The following is a 26,902-nucleotide window of genomic DNA, read 5'->3' on the forward strand; positions in this document are numbered from 1 at the left end:
AGACAGCCTGAGCCACTAGCCCAGGCTTTGCCCACGGCCCTGCAGTCATACCCATTCAGGGAAGGCCCTGGGAGGTCAGACCACACCTTGTTCGTGGGACAGCAGGTGGCCGGATGGTCCACAGACCAGCCTGCTGCTGCTGGATGAGTCACTCCACATTCCCTATGGCCCCCATCTCTGCTTCCAGGAAGCCCCAGGGCATCTGGAAAGGGCCCCCCCTCCCTCAGTTTCTTTAGTTATGCTGGGTTCCCACAGGTGCCTGCCCAAAGCCTTGAGGTCAGGTGCTTCGTTCCTGCTCGGAGAAGTTGAAGACTGGGCCGGGGGAGGTCTGGGTGAACTCAGGCCCCATTGGCTTTGCCGAAATGCAGAGCCACACGGAGCTCTCTAAGAGTCTCCCTGCTGGTCCTGAAGCATCCCAGCCCGCTGCCTGGGAGGCCTCTGGGAACGGTGGGGCCAGGCGAGTAGCCAGGTTTCTGCTAGACCCTTGAGACTCATCTGAGTCCAACATGTCGGCATGGCCCGGATCTGAAAAAGGCCGTCCTCACACACTGACCTCCGGAAGCACAGCAAACGAACCTGACGTAAGCAGACCCAGACAGATGAAGGTGACCTGGGCAGATGTGTCGCCAAGTGAACATAACTATTCCTCTTCATTGCCTGCTGATCCAGCCAGGGCCTGCACGAGAGCACACTGAGCCTTCTCCCACCACCCCAAGCTGCCTTTGGACTTGAAGTGGCAGGCATGGTGCTCTGGGCCTGGTGCCAAGGCCCAGCTCCCAATGTCCAGCAGGTCTTGGCGCAGAGCAGGCTCACCTCAAGGGGAAATGTCTCCGGTGGCCCCCAGCCTGTCCAGCCTGCACTGGGGTGCATGACCCCAGCCCCTAGCTCCTTAACCAGTCCTGTCTGTTCATAGCCGTGACACACCTGCTAACGGTGTCACGCTATGGGTTCCTCTGGTGACTTGTTTACTCTTTCCAACTGGAAGGGAAGCTTGTGAGGACAGCTGTCCTCCCCCTCCCCCCCCCCACTGCCTGTACTCGCAGCCCAGACCACAGCAGGGCTCCTTGCGTGCTTCGGAGTGCTTCGGAGTGGCGGGTTTCAGGAGGCCATGCTGGTGGTGGTGGGTGTGCTGTGCTCCCTCCTGCCCTTGGTCTTTGTGGTCACAGCCTCACTGAGGTTTACATGATGTGCCTAGGCCCTTCTGGACCCAGAACAGGGGGCGCAGCCCCCTACGAAGCCACACATAAGGCAGAGGAAGGCAAAGAGGGGGGCTATGGCAGCCTGGGGGAAGAACAAAACCTCTCCAGCGGGTGTGTCTGTGGGGGTGCCCAGCAAGAGGGGCTCCCTTGCCCAGCCCTGGGCCTCACTCTGGACAATACTCTGCCGGAGGAAAACAGCCCAGCCTTGAGTACTGGTGGAAGCATGCTACGCCCAGCCTGCTCTTGGGGGACCCAGGGCCAGGGCCTCACAAGAGCCATCTCCACCCTGGCAGGGGCCCTGGGCAGGCCATCCTGCCCCCTTTCCCCCCACTCCCCCACCCCAAGGAGCAAAGGCCTTTCAGAGACTTTTCACTGCATCTCCTCCCACCCCCTTCCTCTCGGTTATAAAATATTAACTTGAGAAAGCCGAATGCCACAAAGACAGCGGAGGCCCCAGCCTTTCCCAGCCAGGCTCTCGCAACAAGGGCAGACTAATTGTATTAACTCCAGGGGAAACTTCAAAAAGCTCCAGGGCTTTCATGCCAGACAGAGCGGACCCTGCGCTCGTTTAAGTGCTGCATAAACAGAGGAAGAGGGCGCGGGGGCTCCACATAGTTTACATGTTCACTGACCTCTCGGCACAGAGCCGGGGGGGCGGCTGGTCCCGGTGCTGGGGTGTACAGTGTCCAGTTCCCTGACCTACGCTATCACAAGGTTGTTGTTAGCAGCCGGGAGCAGGTGAGGAGTGTGTGGGCTCTTGGACTGTAAGGAGGCCTGGGGGAGGCCTGGGCCGCAGTCTCCCTGGGAAAGGCTGGCCGGCAGTTCAGAAAGGAGTCCAAGTTCAAAGGGCCCATCTCTGTCATTCTTGGTCTCTCATTTTACGGCTTGGCCAGACGACACAATAGCACTGATTGGGTGCAATGTCCCCTCCTGCTAGCTGCTGGGTCTTACACACCACTGGGGAGGCCAGGCCGAGTGTGGGTCGGGAGATGGGGCTGCTTGGAACTCTGGAATGGTAACGCCGCCTCCGCCACCAGCCCCTTGTCCCTGCCTGTGAAGAGTCCCCATGTCATTGCAGTGTGTCAGTTGCTGGTAGACAACCTCCATGGGAGGGGTCGGCTAGGCCACACCTGGGGATATCTGAAGGGACAAGCGAGACAGCAGAGGGAAGCGGGGGCAAGACCCTCCTTCCTCAGCACCTCTCTTCCCAGCTCCGAGAGGGAGCGCAGAAAAGGATGGGCGTGTCCTCAGCCAGCTTTGGCCACTCGTCTTGGGCAAAGGCCAGCAATGGAGCAAAGGGAGCCTTTGAGTAAGTGCTGTGGGGACGGCTGGGCATCCGCATGTCAGAAAGAAAAACAGAAGAACCTAGACAGAGCTGACACCTTTCGCGAAGATCTACATGTAGGATGTGAAAGTAGAAACCGCCTAGCTGACCTTGTGTTGAGTGATGCCACTGTTATTTAATCTTTATTAAAAGCCCTACGGTCAAAGTCACACACCAGGGCATGGAGAGCCAGGAGGTAGAGGGGGCTACCGAGGGCATACGCACGTGGTATATGAGCACGCTCCACTGCAGGTGGGGCTGAGGGCAGAGGAGAACACTGTCGCCTGTCTCCCTCCCTCACATGGTTCTGAGAGATTTGCACACCCCAGACACGAAACTCATCCCTCATGGAATCCAGGCCGTCTCACAGGGAAGTGACAGGACACAGGATATGGACCTCTGTGGGTTTCGTCACCCCTACACCACCTGGGCTCATTGAGGGTTGCATGAGAGGGGAACAAATTCCAAAGAGGGTACGTGAGCTCTGTTTGCACTGCAGTTTAGAGCTGGGTTCCAGCCCCAGTGCTGTGTGGGCATTGGGTCTAGGTGGGCCTCTGCTTCTTCATCTGTCCTATGGGGAGCTTGTGTTGAGAGCCTAAGTCCCTGGCTTGTGGGGCAAAACACCCTCTGGCTTCCCTCGGTGGCACTGCATAGAGGGCCCCAGGATGGCAGGCACGTGCTGCACCTCCTGCAGATGGAAAGGGCGGCACCGGGAGGAGCCTGAGACGGTGCCCCTGCACTCAGAGCAGCTCTCCAGCAGCCTCCACACTGGATGGGGAAAGCCAGGGGCAGGGGCTACACATTTCCGAGTCCCCAGCATGTGCCCTGCCCCAGAAATGACTGGGGCTGGAGGGCAGGGCACCTTGGCAGCTCTCTGCTGCAGGCCCCTGCTTAAAGCAAAAGGCAGTCTGGGCAGACTTCAAAGACAAGGGCTTCCCACTGTCCTAGGTGCTAGAAGGCAGGGGGCTGGGGCTTGGCGGGGAGCCCTTCTCAGAGCCGTAAGTCGAGCCTGTGCGCTCCCCTACATTGCAGGCTCCTCCAGCGAAGGGAGGCCGTCCGTCTTCAGGCACCACACACAGCACATCCAACGAGCAAAAGCCTTTCGAGGAGCAATGGGCGGTTTTCATGTTGGGAGCAATCATGTGACCTCAAGACCCAAGCAATGGAGACGGGATGTTGCCAGGGGCCCTGCTCACAGGAGCAGGCTGCCTCCTCGGTGACAATAGCTCTCGGGTGGATGCTAGCTGTTTGCATGAATAACTTGCTTCTTTTCCCGGCCTTCATTGTTGGAGGCACCGAGTCTCTGCAGTCTCCGTTACACACGCCCAGGCGCTTGCCTCCACGCCAGGCGCGTCCCCATTGTCTTGGCCTTTGAGCACATAATTATGTCATTACGTGTCTCCTGCTTTGGGGCCTGGCTGCCAGGAGACTTGGGGCTGGCCCAAGTTCTGAAGTGACTATTCTAACGCAAATTGTGCAAATGGCACCACGGGAAAAGGGAGAGGAGCCACCTGCCAAAGTGAGGGCGGGCCCAAGTGCCTGAGCGGGCTCCAGGTCCGCTGGCAGACCGCGGGAGAGGACTCCGAGCCGTCTCCTCACCTGAGAGAGGCCGTGGTGAGGATTCGAGGCTGATGTGGACAAGAACCTTGAACACCCGGTACCAGGAGACAGAATCTCAACTACCCAAGCCTGCCCAATGCCATTGGCCTGATTACAACGACCGGACCCTTGCAGGACGGAGAAGAACGTCCCCCATGGGTTTCTGTCACCCCTCTTTCCTGTAGAGTGGCTGCCAGGTTCAAACCACCAGCCTTTTGGTTGTTAAGCCGAGTGTTTAACAATTACACTCCTAGGGCTCTGTGACAGAGCTAGGAACTTCAAATCCCGGCGTGGGGAAGGGACACATCCTTAGGGTGGGAAATCTCCCCGTGTGCTAGAAACCATGAGGAGTCGTCTAATCGGTGATGGAAGTGAGAAGGAGGCTACCCCTCCCGCAGCACCATGCCCGTGCTGCCCAGAGTGCCCTGGCTTCCACTTTCCTATCCACCCCCCCACCCCCCCAAAGTCCCCGCTCCTCAACAAAGGCTGTCTTGCTCTCTGCCGACAGAGCCAGCGGCTCCCTGACCCACAAGCGGCTGCTTCCATCACAGGATGTGTTACTCTTGTAGGTCCCTGGAAAGCCACCAGGTCTGACAGGCTCCTGAAGAGCTCCGACAGCGTTGGTTCACGCCCTCTGTCCTTATTTGGCACACAAGACACCTTCAGTGGCCTGGTGTGGAGTGGCAAGACCAGTAGTGTCAGTCCCTTGGGACAGGGTCCCAGCTTTTCCCCCACGGAGGACCATGGGTAGGTCAATCCGTTTCTCTGAATGCCGGCACCCTTTTCTCTAAGAGTGGCGCACATGCACCTGAGGGCTGGAAGACGCTCGGCACTAAAGTATGGTGTGAGCCAGGAAGGCCCAGCTGCATCACAATTCCCCGGCACAAGCCCTGGGGAATAAGCAATCTTCCAATTTTGCTCAGCAAATTCATTCTGGGGGGGGCGAGGCCTCCCTGGCCCTCCCCTGCGGACCCACTCTGAGCATCACAGGGAGCTCGGGGGTGGGGTGGGGGTGGGGAAGCTGACTAGCCTACCCTGCCCGTAAGGCTTCCTCCGCCCGCTGTGTGAACCTTGCCATGCCTCTCTGCCATCCAGGCTTTGAGATTCCATCTGCTTTCCCACAAGCCAGCGCCCACCCAGTCCCTGATCAGGTAGAGCTCCATGAGGAGGCTCTGGAAAAGCTCTCGCGGTTGGCTCCCCAGGGCAGCTACATTCTCCTGGAGCAAACAAAGCAGACGGGCATTTCCTGAGCACGGATGGGCCGTCAGGCACTAGAACAGAAGCAGGATCTCATCCAGACTTCCCACTTCCATCCAGAGGAAGACACGGGTCTGGGAAGGAGTGTGCCTGCTTCCAGCTCCGTAGTGAGGCCAAGGGCAGGCCACCAGGCCGGGCTCTGTCTGTCTCCAGAGCAGCTCTGTCCTCTACACCACATTGTCTTGACCCACAAAAGGAACATAGTTTTCAAGGGACGGTTAACAGGCACGTCGGCAGCCAAGTGCCATTCTCACCCGAGACTTTGACATTTGGCATTGAGGAGAAAGGCTAAGGGTTTGGACCAGGGCCAGAGTAACGCGGAGGGAACCATTTGATCTTCTCCCTAAGGAAGGCCTTCTTGACCTCGGTCCACATGGAGTCTTTGTTTTCCCAGGGTCCTGGGCGCCGAAACGGCCTCAGACACTGCTGGCAAGGGGACGAATGAGTGCAGGCAGTGGGGCTGAAAGAGCCTTTCCTGGGGCCTGCCAAGCCTGGCCAAGTGCCCCGCTGGGCCAGGCAGAGGTTACAGGCTGGCCCGCCCCTCAGGTAAACATATGTTCTTGCTACTGGTCCCTTGGACAGGCCAGCGGCCAGTGCTACGGCAGGCTTCAAAGCTGGCCGATGCTCTGAGTGGCATCTGCCAGCATACACTTGGTTGACTCAGTGCTGTGGACTCCACGTGCCCAGCCTTTGGGTCTTCCCCTGTGGGCCCCAATGGGCGCTGAGACCTGGGAGGCTGTCCCCACCACAGAATGGTCCCAGTGCCTTGCCACACTCTAGTCGGTAATCCAGATTCGGCTCAGCAGATAATGTCCAAACAGATTCTGTCCAAGGCCCAATTGAACAGGGTCTGTGTCAGGCACAGTTCACCTGTTTCCCTCCCTTCCAGTACCACAGAAAGTCAAGATGCGGATGGGAAAGACTTGGCTCAAGTCTCCAGTCTGCAGGTGGTCAGGGTGCCTCCGCTCCCAGAAAGTTGACTTCTGAGCCTGTGCTCCTAGCCCTGGAGGTGCCGCCTGAGAACACGGAACATGCAGCCTCCTCTCATGACTGGCACCTATTCTTGGTCCGTCAGTAACATTCAGGATGAAGCCATCACTAGTACCCTAAAACCCTGCAAATAAGTGAGCCCAATCTTTGGCGGGTCGGCAGGTCGGTGTTGGTCCTTTATGGGACGGGCGAGGGGAGTGAAGAGTTTTGCAGTAAGAGAGGGCCATGTCTTGCTGCCTGACTTGTGGGGAAGCCATGTGAGTGATGTGATGAGTTCTGGGTGGAGGCAGGTGGGTAGTAGGCTGGGAGTGAGAGGGGGGTGGGGAGGGGAAGCAAGGCTTTGGGGAGCTCCAGGCCCGCAGCTCTCTGTTCACACTCACTTGATGAGGATGGCATTCATCAATCAGGAAGAAGGCAGGCCCCAATAATGATGTGCCTGCCCCAACTGCATATCAGCAACGGTATACCTGTGGAGCTCCCTGGGCCCAGAAGGGAAAAATAAACACAATTTAAAAAAATGAGTTGAATCCTAGTTATAGACGGCTGGATTTTCTACTTGTTCAAAGGACAGATTAACACGTCATACAGGAGCGAGCCTTCCGAGAGGCTGCCCGAGGTTCGGAACGCTGCCTCAGAAGCAGGAGCTGTCATACCCCGTGTCTCACCATTGCCATCAATAAAGACATCTGGCCATCAAAAATTAATAATAATAATAGCAGTCCTTGAATTGCACATCGATGGTCACCTATGAATATGTTTTAACTATGGGGTTTCTGTGGCTGTAAGTCCCTACAGAAGCAGACCGCCCTCTCTCTCCAACAGAGTGGGAGGTGGTTTGAACAGGTGACCTTGTGATTAGCAACCCAGCACTTAATCATGGGCCATCAGAATTCCTAACTGTTCTCAAAGTATATAAAAAGGAATACTTTTTATTAGAAGATATGTTTCTATTTACCCAAAAGTTTACTGTTTGTAGCATATCTCCTGGCTTGTTTGCAGCCAAGTAGGTCTGTCCAGTTGTGGAATATGAGTGTATTCTTGTGTTCAATGATCACTATAGTTCCATTTCTTATCAAGTTCTCCTTGTACCTTTCATAGGTTTTTGCATATTTGATACATGAGTTTATGCCTGTCATTTTTCTCATTATATGATGCCCTTCTTTATAAGGATTGAATTAAAACCATAAACTCTCCCTTTTCTGAAATTAATCCTACTGTATATGCTTTCTTCTTGATATTTACATCTTTTTGTCTATCTTTTTATACTTAGCCTTTGCTTATTACATTTATAAATAGCAATCCAGTTTACCAGTCTCTGTACTTGAATAAGAGAATTCAGCCATTCACATTTAGTATGATTGCTTTGTTGCTTCTGTTTTTGTTATTTAACACCACCTTTTTATTTAACATTTTCCTTGCATTTGTTGGTTTAATCAAATTGTTATTCATTCCAATTTTTCCTTTGTGAAAATGTGTGTGTTTTACTATCCTCTTCTATTTAATTTATAGTTTTGTACCCTTTCTCTATATTTTTATTTGAAAAAAGTACTAAGTTCCCTCCCCAAATGCGCTTCTTTTCTTATCCAAGCCCCTCCTCTCGTCCCAAAGAGACTGGTCCTTCAAAACACCCTCGCTCTCCATTCCTTCCCAGCCCTCGGAGGAGCCCACTTGCAGCCCCTCTCCCTAGGAATTCCTACGGCCTTTAGGGAACGTTTAGTACACTGTTTTTGGCTGTAGATAATGATTAGACTTTCCTTTGGAGTATGCTTGGTCTATTTCAAAAATTGTATTTATCCATTTATCAAGAGTTGGTAAAGTATGGTCCACAGGCCAGATCTGTCTGCCACCTATTTTCACTCAGCCTGGTTTCATATGATCACTGAGCTAAGAATAGTTTCAACGTTTTTAAATGGATTGGAAAATAATAATAATAATACTCTGTGATCTGTTCAATTGTATTCAAATGTTATCGTCCATTCTGGTCAGTTCCCACAGTGTGTCTGGTCTCTTCACACTCTCCTGCCAGAGGTCGGCACGGACAATGAGGCCGGCCTGCACGCAACGCTCTCACCACGTGTACTGCTGCTCGGCACGCTACAAAGTGCAGGGCTGCGGTCGTAACTCGACGTCACCTCACGGAACCCTAACCTTTGCCTGTTGATTCTTATTACCAGGTCATGCCCATCATGTCAAAACAAGAAACGTCCGCTTCAAATGTCACACTTATGGCTTAGTGCAGTGCGTGTTCCTGTTCTAGTGAACTAGCTGCCAAAGCCTGTGTTTACTGTGCACTGTGCTAACACAAGGCACCGGGGCTAAAACTCTAGCGTTAACCCAAAAGTTGGCGGTTCTGGGAGAAACAGGTTAACAGTCTGCTTCTATGAGGATTTCAGGCATAAGAACCTTGTAGGACAATTCTACTCTGTTCTATAGCGTCACTTATGAGTAGCACTTTTTTTCCTTTTCGTTTCTGGAGCTAACAGAATGTGGTATGTTACCCTCACAATATTCCTAACTTAGAAAACAAAAACAGTGGTACAGCGTTCAGTACTCCCTTTATCTCTGGCTTCACATACCTTCAGTCAACTTTGGTCTGAAAATGTTAAATGAGGACATGGTCTGTCTGTTCTGTCATTTACAGAATTTTTTTCATATCATGATCATGGTTCCATTTCACTATTACTGCTAGCAGTCTTTTACTGTGCCTAATGTAAAAATAAACTTTAACACAGGTATGTATGTATACAGCAAAACAGTAAATTTGGAGATCCATTTCAGGCATCTACAGGGAGTCTTAGAACATATCTCCCACAATTAGCGGGAACTACTACTGTATTTCATCACAGCAAGATTTCTTCACAAAAAAGGAGAGAATTAAGCTGTGGCCAAAATAAATTTCTGAACTTCTCATCTGTCAGTCAAACAAATTAACTGATATTGAGTTAATTATGTTTGATCGCAACAGCCAGGAAAAACAAACAAACCACACACGCAGAAAACAAACTTGTTTAAAATAATTAGATTTTTGGTAAGAACTGGTATTGGATTTGTTCTGTGGGCCATTGTTCGGCAGATGATGTTACTGAATTGAGCCCGCACCTGCTACAGTACCTAACATCCTACAATGTAAACAGGGAGTTAGGAACCGGAAGGTAAGGAAGGCACAGGGTAGAGCTAGCATCTTCCTGTTCAGAGCACTGTCCTTTTGCTTCGCTGTATTACTGTCTTTCTGGAACTTGACAGGCTTGAAATGATCTAATTTATAGTTCTCTCTCTCTCTTATGAGTACAAGGACATTGTCTATCTTGTTGTAACCCCAAGCCCAGAATGGTCCCTTGACACAGATGTAGGAGCTCAGTGAACATCCAAACATATGAATGAATCGCCTTAGTTACGTGCTCTTTGTCTTTGTTATCTAGTGCTGCTATAACAAAAATACCACAAGTGACTCTGTTATCAAACACAAATCTCTGTTCTCACAGTTTAGTAAACTAGAAGTTCAAATTTGGGACACCACCTCTACGGAAGGCTTTCTCTCTGTGTCAGTTCTGGGGCAAGATCTTTGTTTCATTTCAACATTTGTGGGTCTAGTGTCTCTTGGAGAGCTACATATACCTGGGCATCAATCTTCCCTTGGGTCTAGGAGGTTCTCCGCACAGGACCCTGGATCTAGAGGCACTTCTCTCCTACCTCTTCTCTCTTAGTGGTACAAACGGTCCCCCTCTTTGCTTACTTCTCGCTCTTTTTACCACAGGGCACTTTGCCCTTGGATGGAAGGGACTCAGGAGATATTCCTCTGGAGGAGAGGAGCATGATCCTCTGAAAAGATTAGAAAGATTCCTGATGATGGGAGATTTTATGGGGCTTCGAGACCACTGAGTTCAAATCTTATGCTCTAAGAGGGCAACCACCACCACAGAGCACGTCAGCAAGAAAGCTGAGGTAGGTCAAGGCCTGACAATACTGGGCTGGAAGCCCGCAACTCCTACCCGTAATGCTGGATCAAGACTTGTGCCTGAGAGTGGGTCTGTCATGGTGGGGAGATCCTGTCCAGCCAGGAGCTTCTCAAGATACTCTGACCTCCTGGACACTTCTGAGGAGAGGCTGTGATGAGTCCAGGGATTTTTAAGGCATCAAGCTCCATTGGGAAAGATGAGCCGGGGGCACTTATCTGGATCCTCAATGGACAAGCATGCTTGTGGATCAGCAGCTCCCTCCCCCAAATGCTGCTTCCACTGGAGTCCGAGTAGCTAATAAAGGTCGAGAATCTATAAGGGGTGGGTTTAGGAGGACAACCTAGCTAGACACTTCAGACTTCCCCGCTAGAAAAAAAGACCTGAGAAACCAAGTGAAACAGATACAAATGATAACTCTGGAGCCCTAAGCTTTAAACAAAAGGATACAGAAGTAGATCAAAAACCAACTTGAACAGGGACAAAACCAGTGTGTCGGGACGAATGCAAAACGGAGGTGCCTTCCTGATCAACTAAGCACAGTGCAGCTATTGTGCGTTACAGGAGAGTAAGTTCAGGCAACCCCTGCTATGTAGAGGCCCACTGTGGGCAAAGCTGGAGTAAAGCAAGCTGAGTACAACACAGCTAGCCCTATGGAGGGGAAGTGTAAGGTGCAGGCTAGACTTCTGGCGACTCATGCAATCACAGGGCAGGGAGGGAGCAGGTCAACAAGGACAGAGCCACTCACTGGCTGTCTGTGGTCCCTGGTTCTTTAGGTGGGGAAGCCTGACAATGAAGGCCTGCAGGGTGGCTGCTGGAGATGCTAATCTCTGGGTTGCTCCTTTGCTTTGAGTTAGGACAGGAACCGAATAACCTGCTGCATTCACACAAGAGTGCACCAGCAACCGCGGTAGTGGCTGCCATTGGGAGAAGTGTGCTCTCCTTTTAATCAACAGCCCCTCCCACTGATGGACACACAGCCCTTCCCCTCCATGTGGCAGCTAGGGAAGCCCCCCACTGACCTTCTCCCCTTTGGTGTTCTACCCGGCTCCCTGCAGCCCCCTCACTCATTGCTCCATTCTCTGACAACCAGTAGTAAAACCCTGTGAATTAAGTGCTACACACCCCATGCCATTGATCTCTGCAGGATGCACTCTTATGGGCAGTACATTGCAGGCTCACTGCTGCTGTGGTTGGCAGTGCACATTCCTGCAGATCTAGTCACACTCCTGCCATCTCAACTACTGGCAATGCAGGCTCCTTTGGATTGGGGACCACACTCCTGCCACCTCTGTGGTTGACAGTGAGCATTTACAACATGACCAACAAGCAGAGATTTACACCCACTTAGCAAACCCATCCAGAAACAGGCAGTCAACATCTCTGTGCTGCCAAACTACAATTAGAGCAACACTGCCACCGCAAGCACCCAGGTAGATCAGAACAACAAAACAAAACAGAACAAAACCTCAAATAAATTTAAACAACCAAAAAGCAAATAAATACAGCCCCACATTTCAGAAACTTAAAATCTGCGCCCCCCCCCCCCCAACACACACGAAGGCTCAAGCAAGTGACTAAGTGCCTAAAATGCAGAGCTAGACAATCTTCTGATGTGAAACGAACTGTACTGGGACTGCTTGATAAGGACCAAGTCAAAGAAAGCAAAGACACAATTCTAGAAGACTGCAATGAAACAAAACAAGAACACACCGACAAACAGACGACTAGAAACTATTCAAAACCAGTAACTAGAGATGCAGATTAATTAATGCTAACATTTCAGAAATCGAGAACACACTGAAAGGGCAAAGATGCAATATCAAATTAACGGAAGACAGACTCAGCAAAACTGAAGACCATCCCTTACGACTTATCTCTTAGAAGAACAGTCGCACAAAGGAATGAGGAAAATATTTAAGCCTAAGAATTATATGAGACATAATAAAAAGGAATAGCTTTGGTGTGACTGAAATTCCACAATGGGAAGAGACCAAAAAATAAATATGCAAATAAAACCATAGAAAAATTGTTGAAGATTTGTTGGCATTAATCTTCCTTAATATTATGAGGGACAAAAAGATATCTACAAACTCAAAAGAGGATAGAGCCCCCCCCCCCCGAAATTACCAAGACACATCATAATCAAACATTGCAAAACCAAAGACAAAGAGAGAAAATAGAGAAAAGGAAATGTGTAATTACTAAAACTAAGCGCTGACTTCTCAGCAGAAACTGTGCAGGCACAAAAGTAATGGGATGCCATACAAAACAGAGATCAAAAAGTTTGTGGAAAAATTCCATTATCTTTTAATTCCATTTTTTCATGAGCCTTTGAAGACCCTTTGTATTAAATTCTGAAAATGAGAAATCACCAACCAGGAATTTCATAGTCTGGCCACTTCCAGACAGACAGAAATTACCGTATACGCTTGTATATAAGCCGAGTTTTTCAGAACATTTTTAATGCCGTTTTTGTAGTAAAATTAGTTTCCTCGGCTGATATTCGGGTCAGTTTATGCTTGAGTGTATACTGTATACGGTAAAAATATTTGTAAAAATCTGACAGTTTTTTCCCCACCTAGCTCATAATGACCCTATAGAACAGGGTAAAACTGGTCCATAAGGTTTCCAAGACTCTGAGTTTGTTTTGTTTTTAAATCATTTTATTGGGGTCTCATACAGGTCTTATCACAATCCATCCATCCATACATTTTAACTTGACAGATTTTATAAGCAATTGATAAAGACAAAGAACAATCTCAAAAACAACCTGAGATTAAAACCTATGACAAGACACAGGTATCAACCTAGAAATAAAAATTTCAAAAATAAAACAAACCTGTAAGACTGAAAATAGTGAACAAGAGATATCAATCTGTCAAGAAGGGCAACTACAAAGAAATGGGAATAAATGGTGCACTAATTTCCAGATGGTAAGAATGCCATGAAAGAATAGTAAATTAGGAAGAAAATAATAAATTACAGGGCAACATCAAGATAATGAATATATTTTCTAACCAAAATAAACAAGAAAATCATAAGGACTCACTCAGTAAACACAAAATCAATACCAAAAGAAGAAATGGATAGAAAAATTATAAGCAAAAGTAACCCAGCACAGAAAAATATATAGAAAAAAGAAATAATCAGCAACACATACACACCACAGAGTAAAAATAAAATAAATCACATCTATTGATAATGATGCTAAATGCAAATGGATTATATGCATCAGTCAAGAGATAGTGGCAGAATTGATAAGAAAACAGGGCCCATCAATATGTTACCTACAAGAGATATATCTTAGACACAAAGATAAAAATAAGATAAAAATGAAAGGATGGAAAAATGTATCAAGAAAATATCAGCCAAAAGAGAGGTGTGGTAATATTAATTTCTAATAAAATAGACCTTAAGGAAAGCCCCAGCAAACGGCACAAGGAAGGACATTACATAATGATCAAAGGGTCAATCAACAACAGAACATAACTATAATCAATATCTGCGAGCGCAATGAAAGAACCTCGAAATATATAAATCAAACTTTAGCAAAGCTGTAATGAGAAACAGACAATCCCATGATAACTTTAGGAGACTAATACATATCAAACACAACATACCAAATTTATCTTTGGGATATAATAAATGCAGAACTTAAGATCAATTTATAGCAATAAATATATCAAAAAAGAAGAGCCAAGCACAACATCTCCGACACTTAGAAAACAGGAGCAAAAGTCACAAAAGAACCAACAGAAAAAAATTAATAACAAAATATTAGGAAGAGCCATAATCCAACTAATTGAAGAGCGTAAAAGAGTGGACAAAGTTCTAGAAACACACTACCTACACAGGAGCTAAGAGAAACTGAAGTAGAAAATGTAAGCAGACTCATAACAAAAGAAAAATTGAACAGATCATAAGAAACCTCCCAACCTAATCAGTTTCACTGGAGCATTCTATCCAAATGTTTCGTGAAGAGCTCAATGCTCGCTCAAGCCTGGAACACAGCAAAGTAGAGAGCACAACTGAATTCAGATCATGAAGCAAGTACAACCCTGATACCAAGGCCATGCAGAGACCACTAAGTGAAAAAAACGAAAATGATCGACTGATATCCCTCAATATCATCATACATTTACACACATATATTTATATGTCTGTGCATACTATGCACAACCAAGAATAGTTCATACGAGGTATGGAAGGACGGTCCAACATCAGAAAAACAATCAATGTAATCCACTACATAAATAAAACAAAGTCAAAGCATCGGTCAATGCAGAACAGGTAAGAGACCTGGCTTGCTGGTCTGCTAGACTGGTGGAACCCTTGGGACTATGGTCTTTTAGTGCAGAACTGAACTCACCATGTGGCTCAATTTTCAGCTGAACAACAGACAATTCTATAAGGGAAGCAACAGCACTATTGAGGTGCATACAGCTTAGAATAATTTGGTATCAAGGTGATAGCATTTACCCAAGGACAAAATTCCAAAGGATTGGGAAAGAAGGAAGAATGGTGGCAGGAAAAACAGGGACAAGGTAGGATGGTTGATGCAACATTGAGGGGATTGTAGTGAATGAAGTGAAACAAAATATGTATGAATTGCTGGAAGTGAAACTGATGCTCTGCTCTGGAAATTTCACCCAATTCACAATCAAAAAACAAAAACAAAACCCAACATCCATTCCTGATAAAAGCACTCAGCAAAATAGGAACAGAAATTTCCCATCCTAATTAGAGCATATATGCAAAACAAACAGTCAACATCATTTTCAATGAGGAGATCCTGGAAGCATTTCTCCTTATGAACAGGAACCAGATAAGGAAGTCTTCTATTCAGCACCTATTCAATGCTGTATTGGAAGTTCTAGCCAAGGCAAAAAATCAATAAGGGGAAATAAAAAGAATCGAAATTGATGGGGAAGAAGTAAAACTATCCCTAATTGTAGATGTATGAGTCTATACATAGAAAATCCCTGAGACTTGGCAAGAAATCTACTGGGATGAATGGAAAGATCCAGCAGAGTGGGAGGATACAAGATAAATATTCACAAATCAACCAGTATTGATTTACACCAACAAAGAGAACTCTGAAAAGGAAATCAGGAAAACAATACCATTTCAATAGCCACTACTAATAAGATAAAATATTTAGAATAAACCTAACTAGAGATACAAAAGATTTATACAAAGAAAATGGCAAAGCACTATTGTTAGAAACTAAAAGAAATTTACATATGGAATAATATACCATGCTCATGGATAGGAAGACTTAACACTATAAAACTTCCAATGTTATCCTAATCAAGCTATAATGCAATCCTGATCTAGACACCGTCAAGGTACTTTAAGGAGATGAAATCACTAATTTTATATGAAAAGGAAAGAGATACCACATAAACAGAGCAAGAAGTCTCATGCCTCCTGATTTCAAAGTCACAATAGCCCAAACAGCCTTGTACTGGTAAAACAACCGACAACTACACCAATGGACCAAAAGTAAACCCATCCACCTATGGACAAGAAATTTTCAACAAAGGGACGGAATCCATTAAATGAGGAAAAGACAGTCTCTTCAACAAATGGTGCTGCAAAACTGTATATCCATAACAGAAAAAATGGGAGGAAAGGGACCCATACCTCATACCATATACGAAACCTAACTCAAGATGGGTAAAAGGCCTGCAAGCAAAATGTGAAACTACTGAGACCATCTAAGAAAGAATCAGGAGCTCTGGTGGTGATGCAGTGCTTACACGTTGGCCTGTTGACGACAGGTCCTTGATTCAAAGCCACCAGCCACTCCACAGGAGGGAGATGGTGCTTCTATTCCCGTAAAGGCTTAGTCTTGGAAACTCATAGGAGCAGTTCTACTCTGTCCTATAGGGTTGCTAGGAGCCGGCACTGATTCGCTGGCAGTGAATGAAGAAAACATAGGGGCAAATGTAGGGCCCTAATTTGTGGCATAAGTAGACTATGAATATAACAAAACATGTTCAAAAGCACAAGATAAACTAGATAATTAGGACTTTCTAAACTTTAAATACCTCTGTGCATAAAAAGACTTCTCCGAAAGAGCATCTACAGATTGGGAAAAAATAATTGGCAATGACATATCTTCAAGGGATTAATCTAAAAAATTTAAAGAAAACATCAACCTTCCAACAACAGAAATACAAACAATCTAGTTAAAAAGTGGGCATAAACAGATATTTCACCAAAAAAAGACATTCAGACAACCAATAAACACATGAAAAAAATTCCCATTACCATTAGCCATTAGAAGCAAATCAGAACAGCAACGATATATTATTTTACCACAGCAATAATCACAAAGTTCAATAAGAAATGTTGGTGAGGGTGGGGAGAGACTGGAACGCTCATGCCTGCTGGTAGGACTGTAATATGGTGAAGCCATCTTCAGAAACAGCATGGTGCTTCCTTCAGAAGTTGGAAATAGAAATACTGCAACCCCACTGCTATTTATTAATTTTAAAGAAATAAGAATTGGGCTATGGACAGATACACACACACCCTATTAATAATACTAAATATATGGAAACAACTGAAGTGCCATCAATGGATAAATGAATATGTGTACGTACAGTGGACTATTTTGCAATGTTAAAGAACAACGAGGAATCCAAGGACCACTTTGCAATGTGAATAAAACTGGAGGGCATTACGCTGTGTGAAACAGTCAATCACAAAAGGCCAAGTACTGTATGAGGACACCAAGGGTTACATACAGAAAAAAAAAATTAATGGTGACCAGGGATGGGAGGGAAGGAAAGGGAAAATCACTGACCAGATAGTTAACAGACACACATCAATCCAGCTGAAAGGGAAGGCAATGTACAATATGGTATGACCCACACAGCATCACTAAAGAAAAGAAGGCTCAGAGGGGTATGCAAAAGTTACAGACAGCAAAGATAAATACCATTATGTACAAATCCTGCATTATCAGAAATAATAAACAATAATCTAGAAATGAAAACAGGCAGATAGGCAAATTGAATAGGCATGGGTAGGCAAAAGAGACCACACGCATAATCACAAATAGGTTTGGCAGGTGATATTTCCATAAACATGTTTACATGTGCTATAAACATATCCATGTTTCTACAAGAGCAAACAGGGGCAAAGGCCTGTAAACCATAACCACGCATCTGGAGGGAATGAGTCAGTGGGCCTGGAGGCTGGGGACCATAGTTAGGGAGTTGTGATTGCTAGGTTTGTGTCAACCTGACTAGGTCAGGTTCTCAGTGGTTTAGCAGCTTTAAGGCCTAGTAATCCCCCATGATGTGATTTATTAACCCCAGAATGGGATCTGCTGTGAACAGATTAGGGTAAGAATACAACCCCTTTATTCAGGTCACAGACCGGATGCAATTGAAAGGAGGTTTCCTTGAGGACGTGGGCTATTTCCTACAAAAGGAAGGTTCTTTGGATCTAAGCCAAAGGCCTGCCATATTGTATGCCAATCCCAGGAGCCGTGGATTCATTAGCCTCTCCAGTCACAACCTGACCTGCTGAGCTTGGACTCATCTGCCTTTGCAGCTTGATACCAGCCCAATGTTTCTGCTGATCTGGGGTTCGTTAGCCCATGAAGCTACACAAAGCAGCTACACACACACACACACACACACACACACACACACACACACACACACACGCTTCTCTAGAAAACCAGCGTAACAAAGAATTAACAGAGTCAAGTGGTGTAACATAATTCACAGACAATGTTCTATAGTCTACTTACATTGTAATGACTAGGATCTTAAATCTTGTGAGCAGCCATCTATGGTACTACTATTGGTTTCTACCCATTCAAAAAAAAGAATAGGAGCGAGAATTAAAAATATGCAAAAAAAATGTAAGACAAAGATAAAGGGAGGGAGGGAAAAAGAGAGTGAGATTGAGAGATTTACATAAAGAAATGGCTCATCAGGCCTGTGTTGTTATTAGGTGCCACGAGTCAGCTCTGACCCACAGCGATCCACTTATACAGCTGTAGAAGTGGGCTTGCCAAAATCGAGGCAGGCTCCAAGTGTGCGGGTCAGTTGTTAGACTGGAGACGGCTTCTGAACCTCATAGCTGAGGGGCTAATTCACTCAAGATCAGCAGGAAGATGAGGCTGGTGGGTGCAGAGGCAAATGAATCCCGAGTCAGCAGGTCACAAGGCAGGCCAAAGGCCCAAGTCGAAAGAACCAGAGGTTGATGAGCCAGATAGATGCATGATCCAGGCCCAGCAAAAAGCAAGCAACTGTTGGACAGTGTCCACTTATACTGAAGCAGCCCCACTCTCGAGGAAATTGCCTTTCAATTGCGTCAGGGTTGTGACCTGAATGAGACCCTAATCTTCTTACCACTGATTGGCTGTTCACTGCAGATCCAGTTGAGACATTGTGTTAGGTCACCCCACGGAGGGTTAGTAAGTCTGTCCCACCAAAACACTGAGAATTCTGGCCCGGCCAAGTTGACACGAAACATTACTATCAGACCCATGTTTATTGCAGTATTATTCACAATAGTAAAAAGATGTCTGTCATGGGATGGATGGATAAACAAACTATGTATTGCACACACTCAATGCAAGATTAAAGAAAACTATATGTGACCTCCTCCCTGAGGGACGGACAACCGAAAAGTGGGCGAAGGGAGACGTCGGACAGGGCAAGATATGAAAAATAATAATTTATAAATTATCAAGGGCTCCTGAGGGAGGGGCGAGCGGGGAGGGAGGGGAATAATGAGGACCTAATGCCGGGGGCTTAAGTGGGGAGGAAATATTTTGAGAATGATGAGGGCAATGAATGTACAAATATGCTTTACACAATTGACGTAGGTATGGATTGTGATAAGAGTTGTATGAGTCTCTAATAAAACGATTGAAAAAAAAAAAAAGAAAGAAAGAAAACCAGTGATTCCCCCAAATACTTTATAGCATGGATGAGCCTGGAGGACATTATGCTGAGTGAAGCATATCAGTCACAAAAGGGCAAATATTGCATGAGACCACCATTATAGTGAAGAAAAGATTTACACGCAGAAAGGACCATTCTGTAATGGATAACAGGGATGTAATCAGATATATACTACGGAATACAGGGAAAGGCAATCAATGAGATGGGAGAGGGCAGCATAACATGGCCTCTGGTGAAGAAACTTACTAGGAGGTCAAGAGTGAACCCAACAAAGGCAAACCCAGGGGCACACATAACCCTGAAATAATAATAACAAACAACACCGATGCGTATACAAGGGGGCTTCAAAATCGCTGTGGAGAAATAGAATCAAAAGATAATGGGATGCTCCCACAAACTTTTTGGAGCCCCATTACATAGGCTTAACAGAGGATATTCTACATAAGTACTTGTATGTGATGCAAATATTACAGAGTATAAGGGTCCATGTCCTGTAATGCTTTGCCGTAACCAAACATCACAAGGGAATGAGTCACTAGGCTTGGGGAGGTAGGACTCGTTTTTGGAGGATGGCTAGGCCAATTGGTATGACATCATTCACAAAGACAATGCTCTACATCCTATTTTGGTGAGTAGGTGCTTAGTCTTAAAGCAGTGGTTCTCAACCTTCTAATGCCGCGACCCTTTCATACAGTTCCTTATGTTGTGGTGACCACCCCAACCATAAAATTATTTTTGTTGCTATTTCATCACTGTCATGTTGCTACTGTTATGAATCGGGCGACCCCTGTGAAAGGGTTGTTCGACCCCCAAAGGGGTCAGGACCCACAGATTTGAGAACCGCTGTCTTAACGGCTCATGAATGGCTTTCTAAGGTGAAACTGTTGATCTTGCCTCGTCTAGAACAAGGAGAGTGAAGAAAATAAAGTACTCAAGGGAATGATTCGTTCAAAGGGCTAATGAACCACAGCCTCCACTCCCCTGAGACTAGAAACTACTGTATGGTGCCTGGCTTCCACACTGACTGCTCTAATTAGGATTGCAACCGAAGGTCCTGGATAGAGAGGATAAAAAAAATGCAGAACAAAATTCAAAATAATAAAAAAGATCAGCTTCCCTCAGAGCGGCTAGTGGGTTTGAACCACTGACTTTGCAGTCAGCAGATCAATACTATTCCACAGAACCACCAGAAGAGTGCCTCTGTAACATCTTGGGGGCTGCACTATGGCCTGCTGACCCCTGAGCAAGGTACCGTCTGCCCCAGAACCTTCAGGCCAACTCTGCAGCCCTGATGCAGTCAAAGTCTGCAGATGACACCACTATTCAGAGAGATGGTCATTTATGCTCAGCACTGGGGGGTCAGCTGGGCCATAGGTGCACCTGGCCAGGCTGGGCTGGCAGGTGAGCGTCAACCACATATTTCATCTGAGGAGGGCAGGAGCTGCAAGGGTGGAAGGAGAGCAGATTCCTCTCCATCTCACCTGGGGGCCGGTTAAGGGAGGGTGAGGGCCGAACCCGAGCCCCTGGAAGAAAAGCAGCATCAGAGGAGGGTATACACTAAAAGAAGAATCCCTGAGGCAAGGAAGTAGGATAAGGCCTTGGTGGTCATTCCAGGGGAGAGCCCGGTGGAGCTCACAAAAGGGTGGGGAGGAAGTGAGAGTGGGAGATGGAAGTAACAAGGCTGTGCCACAGCTGTCCTCCTGGGCACACTCTCATCTTAGATTCTGCGCCCGATGCTCTGCCAGACATGGGGCGCCCAGGACCCGGCCATTCTTGTGTGAGGAGGAGGGTGCCCTCTTTGTAGAGAACAAAATTCTCAGGACTGAAATCTCGGGGCCTCCGCCCAGCCTCACCTAGGAATCAATAGCATTGCTGGCTCAGAGCCAGCTGGAGCCCGACCAGTGCTGGGAAGCCCACCTCCACCACCCACAAGGGCCCAACCCTGGGAACTCGCCACGAGGAGTAATGAGGTTTGGACAGCATGTTTCCATTGTTCCCCTGCCCCGCCTGATCAACAGCAGCAGGCATGACTCCCACTCAGAGCAGTATAAATAGACGGTGGGTGGGTAGGGTCCAAGGGGAGAAGGAAGCTCAAGGGCTTCAGGACCTTGCATAAGCTCACAGGTGCTAGACAGGTGTCCCCACCCCCTCAGGCCTATATCTAGTGAGAGCCACCTTGCCCAGGACAGCTGGTGGTCTAGACCTCCCCATCATCCCTCTGGTCCTTACCACTTTTTGCTCCCTGGCATGCCCTATAGCCATCAACCCCCACATCCTCATCTCTTGGGGCTGAAGACTGGCCTTGTTGACTGGGCCAGGGTGGGTGCCAGGATCCCACAGAGAGAATGGGGGCCAAGCCTGGACCATCCAAAGTTCAGGGAGGCCACTGACCCAGCTGGCTTTTGCTTAGGGGCTAACCACTGCCTTTCGAAATGGGCTTGTGTGGGAGGCCTGGCTACTGTACTCACCAGGCTCGGCGGACAGGTAAGTGAGGCAGGGGCAGCTTAGGGAAGCAGGTGCCTGTAATGGACTGGCAGAATGAACTCTGGCCCATTGGCCACTCTGAGCAGGAGCTCCGTGTGTGAGACAGGTCTAGACCAGATGCCTTCCTACCGCTTATTGCCCCCGAGCTAGAGAGAGGGCGGCAAGGAGAGGGCAGAGGGCTCACCCGCTCCACGAGGCCATGCTTGTGCTTCAGCTTATACACCTGCAGCCTGGGCAGGAAGCTCTCGGGGTAGTTCTTGTCCTCCAGCCCGTGCAGCAGGATGCCATGGAAGGCCAGCCGGCAGGTGTTTGCATGAATGTCCGCATCAAGCCTGGAGCCGATCACCAGGCAGAGCCGAGGGCAGGTGATGGGCTTCTCGAACTCCATGAGGGCCCACTGCTGTCGGGGACAGGGGGTCTCGGGGGCCTGGCCCGCCTGCTGGTTGGCCTCCCCACCGTCTGCTGGCTCCAGGCCCTTACACAGGAACTGCTCCTGGAAGAGGTACTCTCGAGAGAAGTCGAATGAATCCAGCGTGGGCTCCTGGTTGAAGTGGTCGGGAGCAGGGCTGAAGAACATCAGCCTGCCCATGACTGTCTCATGGCCCACGGTGATGTGAAACTTGGCCTTGGTCTGCAGAGGCCCCCGGAAGTACGGGATCTTCTCCAGGGAGACGAGGGCCGCATGGATGGTGTGCAGGGATTCAGGGGCACACACCAGCCCTCGCTCCAGCAGCTTGGGGTCAAACTGGGTCACGCATATACCCAGTCGGTCTCCCTGCATGGCTGAGGTGACAGGCAGGTGGAACATCTGCATTGACTTCACCTTCTTCACCACCTGAAGGGACAAGAGAGGAGAGAGGTGGGAAACCGGTCACAGAAAGTCCCCTCGGCACACCTGCCAAGAGGAGCTCTGGGGTAGGCCCAGTAAGATCCCTTCGTATGGAGTAAGTTCCCCCTGAAAACCCAAAGGGAGCTTCTCCTCGCAGGGCCCATGCAAGGCTGGCCCTCCTTCTCTGAGTGCCCGGCACAATCTGGCATAAGGGCAGTGGTCATAGCAACTCAATGCTGGTCCATCTTAGTCCTCACCATCTTCTATTCCCTAGGTTTGGCCCCGACCCCTGTGCATGGCAGGCCCCAATCCCACCAGAGCTCTCTATTTCCATGGGCCATTCTGGCCTTCTCTGGATTCTAGCACCCAAGATACGTTGGTTCACGTGCACAGGACGAGTTCCTAGTCCCCAACCTGACAAACTATGGCCGTCCGTCCTCCACAGTCCAGATCCCCTTCACTGCTCTGGACAGCTGGTGGCAGTTCGCCACTGTCATTAGGGGACCTCCGCCCCAGTTGCACACCTGCTGCTGTCTGATCTGAGAATATCTTCACTCGTCCTCCACATGGCCACTGAGTGCAGCTGGGACCAGGTGCTATTCTAGAGCGGGCCAACCCATCCAGAAACAAGGACTGCGGTGGGCATGGTTGGCTTTGATATATACGGTGGTTGGGGTCAGATAAATGAGAGGCATTTTGACATTAAGATTGTAAGTATCATCCATCAGGAAGTTTGGCAAGAAGTCTGGCAGGGTGGGGTGAAGGGGGAACGACACTGACTTTCTCCCAGAGTATCCTAGGCCTGTCCTGAGGGCTGCTCTTCCGAGAACTGAAGACAAGAAGTAGCCGGTGCTGGGAGGAGCTGCCGAGTGTCAATGTAAAGTGCATGTACAATGTACAGTGTGGAGTGTAAGGAGCAAGGCTCCCACACAGGCAGATGGCTTGCATGTCTGAGAAACAAAGAAGGGGGCTAGTGGGGCTGGAGCAGGGTGAGGAAGGAGGGTGCAGGGAGGGGAGCGGGCAGGAGAGGTGGCAGGGCCCACTGCACAGCCAGAAGACCAGGTGAGCTAGGCACATCATCAAAGTACCAGGGAGCCACTGCCAGGGGGTAATGCAGGCATATTTGCTTTTTCAGATCACACTGACTAGTTAAGGGGGTAAATTTCTGTGTCTACAGCTTGTAAATTAGGACCAGACACAGAGAAGGTCCCAATAAACTTTCAGAGTTAGTTCCTAATTATGACCCAGTCTCCGACAGGAGAAGAATGTGTGGCCACAGCTTTCTGTTTAACCAAGCAGGGACATGCGTGGCCGGTTTCAGAGAAAGTGCCAAGCCAACAACGGTTATGCACCCGTGGCAGGGCAGAGAGGCTGGGGTGTGGAGGCTCGGGCTCTCCTTGGGTGAGGGGATAGACCGGGCTAATGCCCTAAGAGCCAGGCCCTTTTCTGGAGAGCCATAATATTCAAGTGTTTGTTTAAAGATCATTAACTACCTAGCCAGAGGTCAGGAGGCAGAGAAAGTTAGCAGGGTGGTGTCAAAAGCCACATCCAAGATTAATCAGAAAGAAAGATAAACCATCTCTGAGAGGTCTGGGCAGCAGTGGGAAAATAAGACTGCCCGGGATGGCATCTGAGAGTAAGTGGGGGGCACTATCCCACCCAAGGTTCCGGTGAAGCAGGCTTCAGCCAGAGCGCTCTCCTGCAGCCTGTCAGCCCGGTCCTCACCTCCTTCCAGAAAGCTCTCTAGAGCACAGCTCTGATGACAAACTCCTGCTCCAATCTATGCACTTCCTGCATCATGACATGAGGGTCTAAGGGAAGTCCCAGAGATGGGTTGGGCTGCTCAGTGGGGAGGGGAGGGAGGAGGCAGGATGGCTCAGAAGGCCCAGCTGAAAGGGTCCCAGCACTGGCCACACTCTTCCAAGGAAGCCCTCCCGAGTCAGTCCGGCTTGGCAGCACTCTGACCCACCGTGCCTGTCAGCTATCTAAGCCACAGCTAGAGGAGACTCAGCTCTGTGAACACCCCAGTCTCCTTCTCTGTGCTCTGCCTGGAATGCCTCCCCCCTGCACAGTCCCTACCTACCCCCAACACCCCACGGCCTCGTGGCCTCCTGGACGGGCTCCTCCTCCGAAGACGACAACGACCCCCCTGGCAGAGCTGCTTCTAGTCTCCTCTGATTGCTCTGAGATCTCGGACCCTGTGGAGCTACGACCCTGTTTCCCCCAAAATAAGACAGTGTCTTAATTTTTGCTCCCAAAGATGCGCTAGGTCTTATTTTCAGGGGATGTCTTATTTTTCCATGAAGAAGAATACAGTACACATTTATTGTTTATTGTTTTATTAATAGAGGAGACCTTGCACTTCCTGTCTGCTCCGGCTGCGCTGTGGCCAACAGTGAGCTGTGCGGCGGCACCTGCCGCTATGGTCCAGAGTTACGGTAGCTTTGGGGGGCCCTATTTTCCGGGAGGTCTTATTTTCGGGGGGCTGTCTTACTTATATTTCAGCGAGAGGCAAAACTGTAAGTAGGTCTTATTTTCAGGGGATGTCTTACTTTCGGGGAAACAGGGTAACAGCTGATTGCTGGCTTACTTGACCATCCCTGCCTCCATTTATTTACTAATGTAAACAACAGTATCCTAAATACCCACAGATCCATCTGCCACTCTGAGAACTAAACCTTATCAAAAATCTGCACCCCGTCCTCCATCCCTGTGCTTGTCCACACCTGCCCATAGCTGGAGGCCCCCCTGCCTCCCCACCCTCCTGCCAGTATTTGTCACTCAGCATGCCTTCCTTTTCTTTGTAGACATCTGTGTGGAGGCTTAGTACAGATGTAATACAGATGCCTAATCAATAGTTTCCTTTCCTTTATAAGATTCTGAACCAGCCACAGTACTCAAATCCTCCGTGTTGTTGCACGTGCCTGTAGCTCATTCGCTGATGATGCCACAGAGCACCCTGTGTGCGTGCACCTCACCCCACAACCAGTCTCCTGCCAGAGTGCCCTCAAACGCTGACCAGACTCCTACCTGGGGATTCTCGAGGAGACAGACTCTGGAGTAGACCGCTGGGTGAGGCTCAGCTTTGCTGGATAAAGTACCACCCATGGAGAAGAGCCCTCATCCTGACACAGCACCTCCAACATTTGGCACAGTCAGATTTCTACATTTTCTCTATCAAATGTGTGTGTCTCCCCCCCGCAAGACAGGCACTTGTGTACACACCCTGCTCACCACAGGCCCAGAAAAACACCACCCCATGTGAAGGCAGTAACTGCAGCTGATTCTGGAGAAGAAATGCCCCTCGTGGCAAAAGTCCACCTGGCAGAGCACCAAGGGGAGACTCCCGTCCTGTCCTGCCACGGCCTAAGAAAGGTTCTTGTGTTTATGAGGCTCCCTGAGAGGCTGCAGGGGCACCCCACCCCCACCCATCCAGCTGCACTCCAAGCAGGCTTTATTCAAAGCATGTTCTCCTTTCAACAGGGCTCGTGTTCGTAGGGCCGGAATTATAAAGAATGTCTTATGAGGGCACCGAGAAGAACAGAAAGACAAATAACTGTGCACATCAAGATTTTAAGGGCTGCAACAGGAAATTGTGAAGCAGATAAAGATGGAGACAGGGTGACTCGGTGCACTGCAAGGCCACTCACCCATGAGCACGCAGACGTCACCACGCGCATCTTAGCAGAGCGCCTTTTAGTGGAAGAGCCCGCTTGGGACATGCACTGCCTTTGCGTAGAGTCCATAGGTGTCCAAGCTCGGGTCTTTACAGACGCAGACTGCCACATGCTCCGGCAAAGCGGCTGGTGGGTTGGAACCACCGACCTTCCCGTTAGCAGCGTAACTCTTAACTCAGTGGTTCTCAAGCCACCCTTGAATACAGTGCCTCATGTTGTGGTGACCCCCAACCATAAAATTCTTTTCTTTTTTTAAAACATATTTTTATTGGGGGCTCTTACATCTGTTATCACAATCCATGCATTCATCCAGGGTGTCAAGCACATTTGCACATATGCCGCCATCATCCTTTTCAAAGTATTCTTTTCCCACTTGAGCCCCTAATATCTGTTCCCTGTTTCTTCCTCCTTCCCCCCCATCTGCCCTCCCTCAGGAACCCTTGATAAGTTATAGATTATTATTTTCATATCTTACATTGTTCTCCGTTGCCCCTCACCCACTTTCCATTATTCATCCCCCTGGGAGGGAGTTTTAGGTTGATCCTTGTGATCAATCCCCTGTTTCTCCCCCCACCCTCCCCTAATCCTCTTGGTATCTCTACTCTCCTTGTTGGCCCTGAGGGGTTTATCTATCCTAGATTCCCTGTGTTG

The 26,902-nt window shown here is 48.5% G+C and overlaps 1 protein-coding gene across 1 annotated transcript in view; it reads right to left on the reverse strand.

Annotated features, from left to right (window-relative positions):
* Positions 1-26,902, reverse strand: part of EEFSEC (eukaryotic elongation factor, selenocysteine-tRNA specific) — a 315,381-nt gene that overhangs the window by 54,001 nt on the left and 234,478 nt on the right. The window contains exon 6 of the mRNA XM_030885558.2: positions 21,930-22,580. Within this exon, the coding sequence (XP_030741418.2) occupies positions 21,930-22,580 (651 nt within the window). The remainder of the gene's footprint in view (positions 1-21,929; positions 22,581-26,902) is intronic.

Source organism: Echinops telfairi, unplaced genomic scaffold (genome assembly GCF_000313985.2).
Source record: "Echinops telfairi isolate 266 unplaced genomic scaffold, ASM31398v2 ScPeMD7_31;HRSCAF=116, whole genome shotgun sequence".
NCBI classification, from domain to species: domain Eukaryota; kingdom Metazoa; phylum Chordata; class Mammalia; order Afrosoricida; family Tenrecidae; genus Echinops; species Echinops telfairi.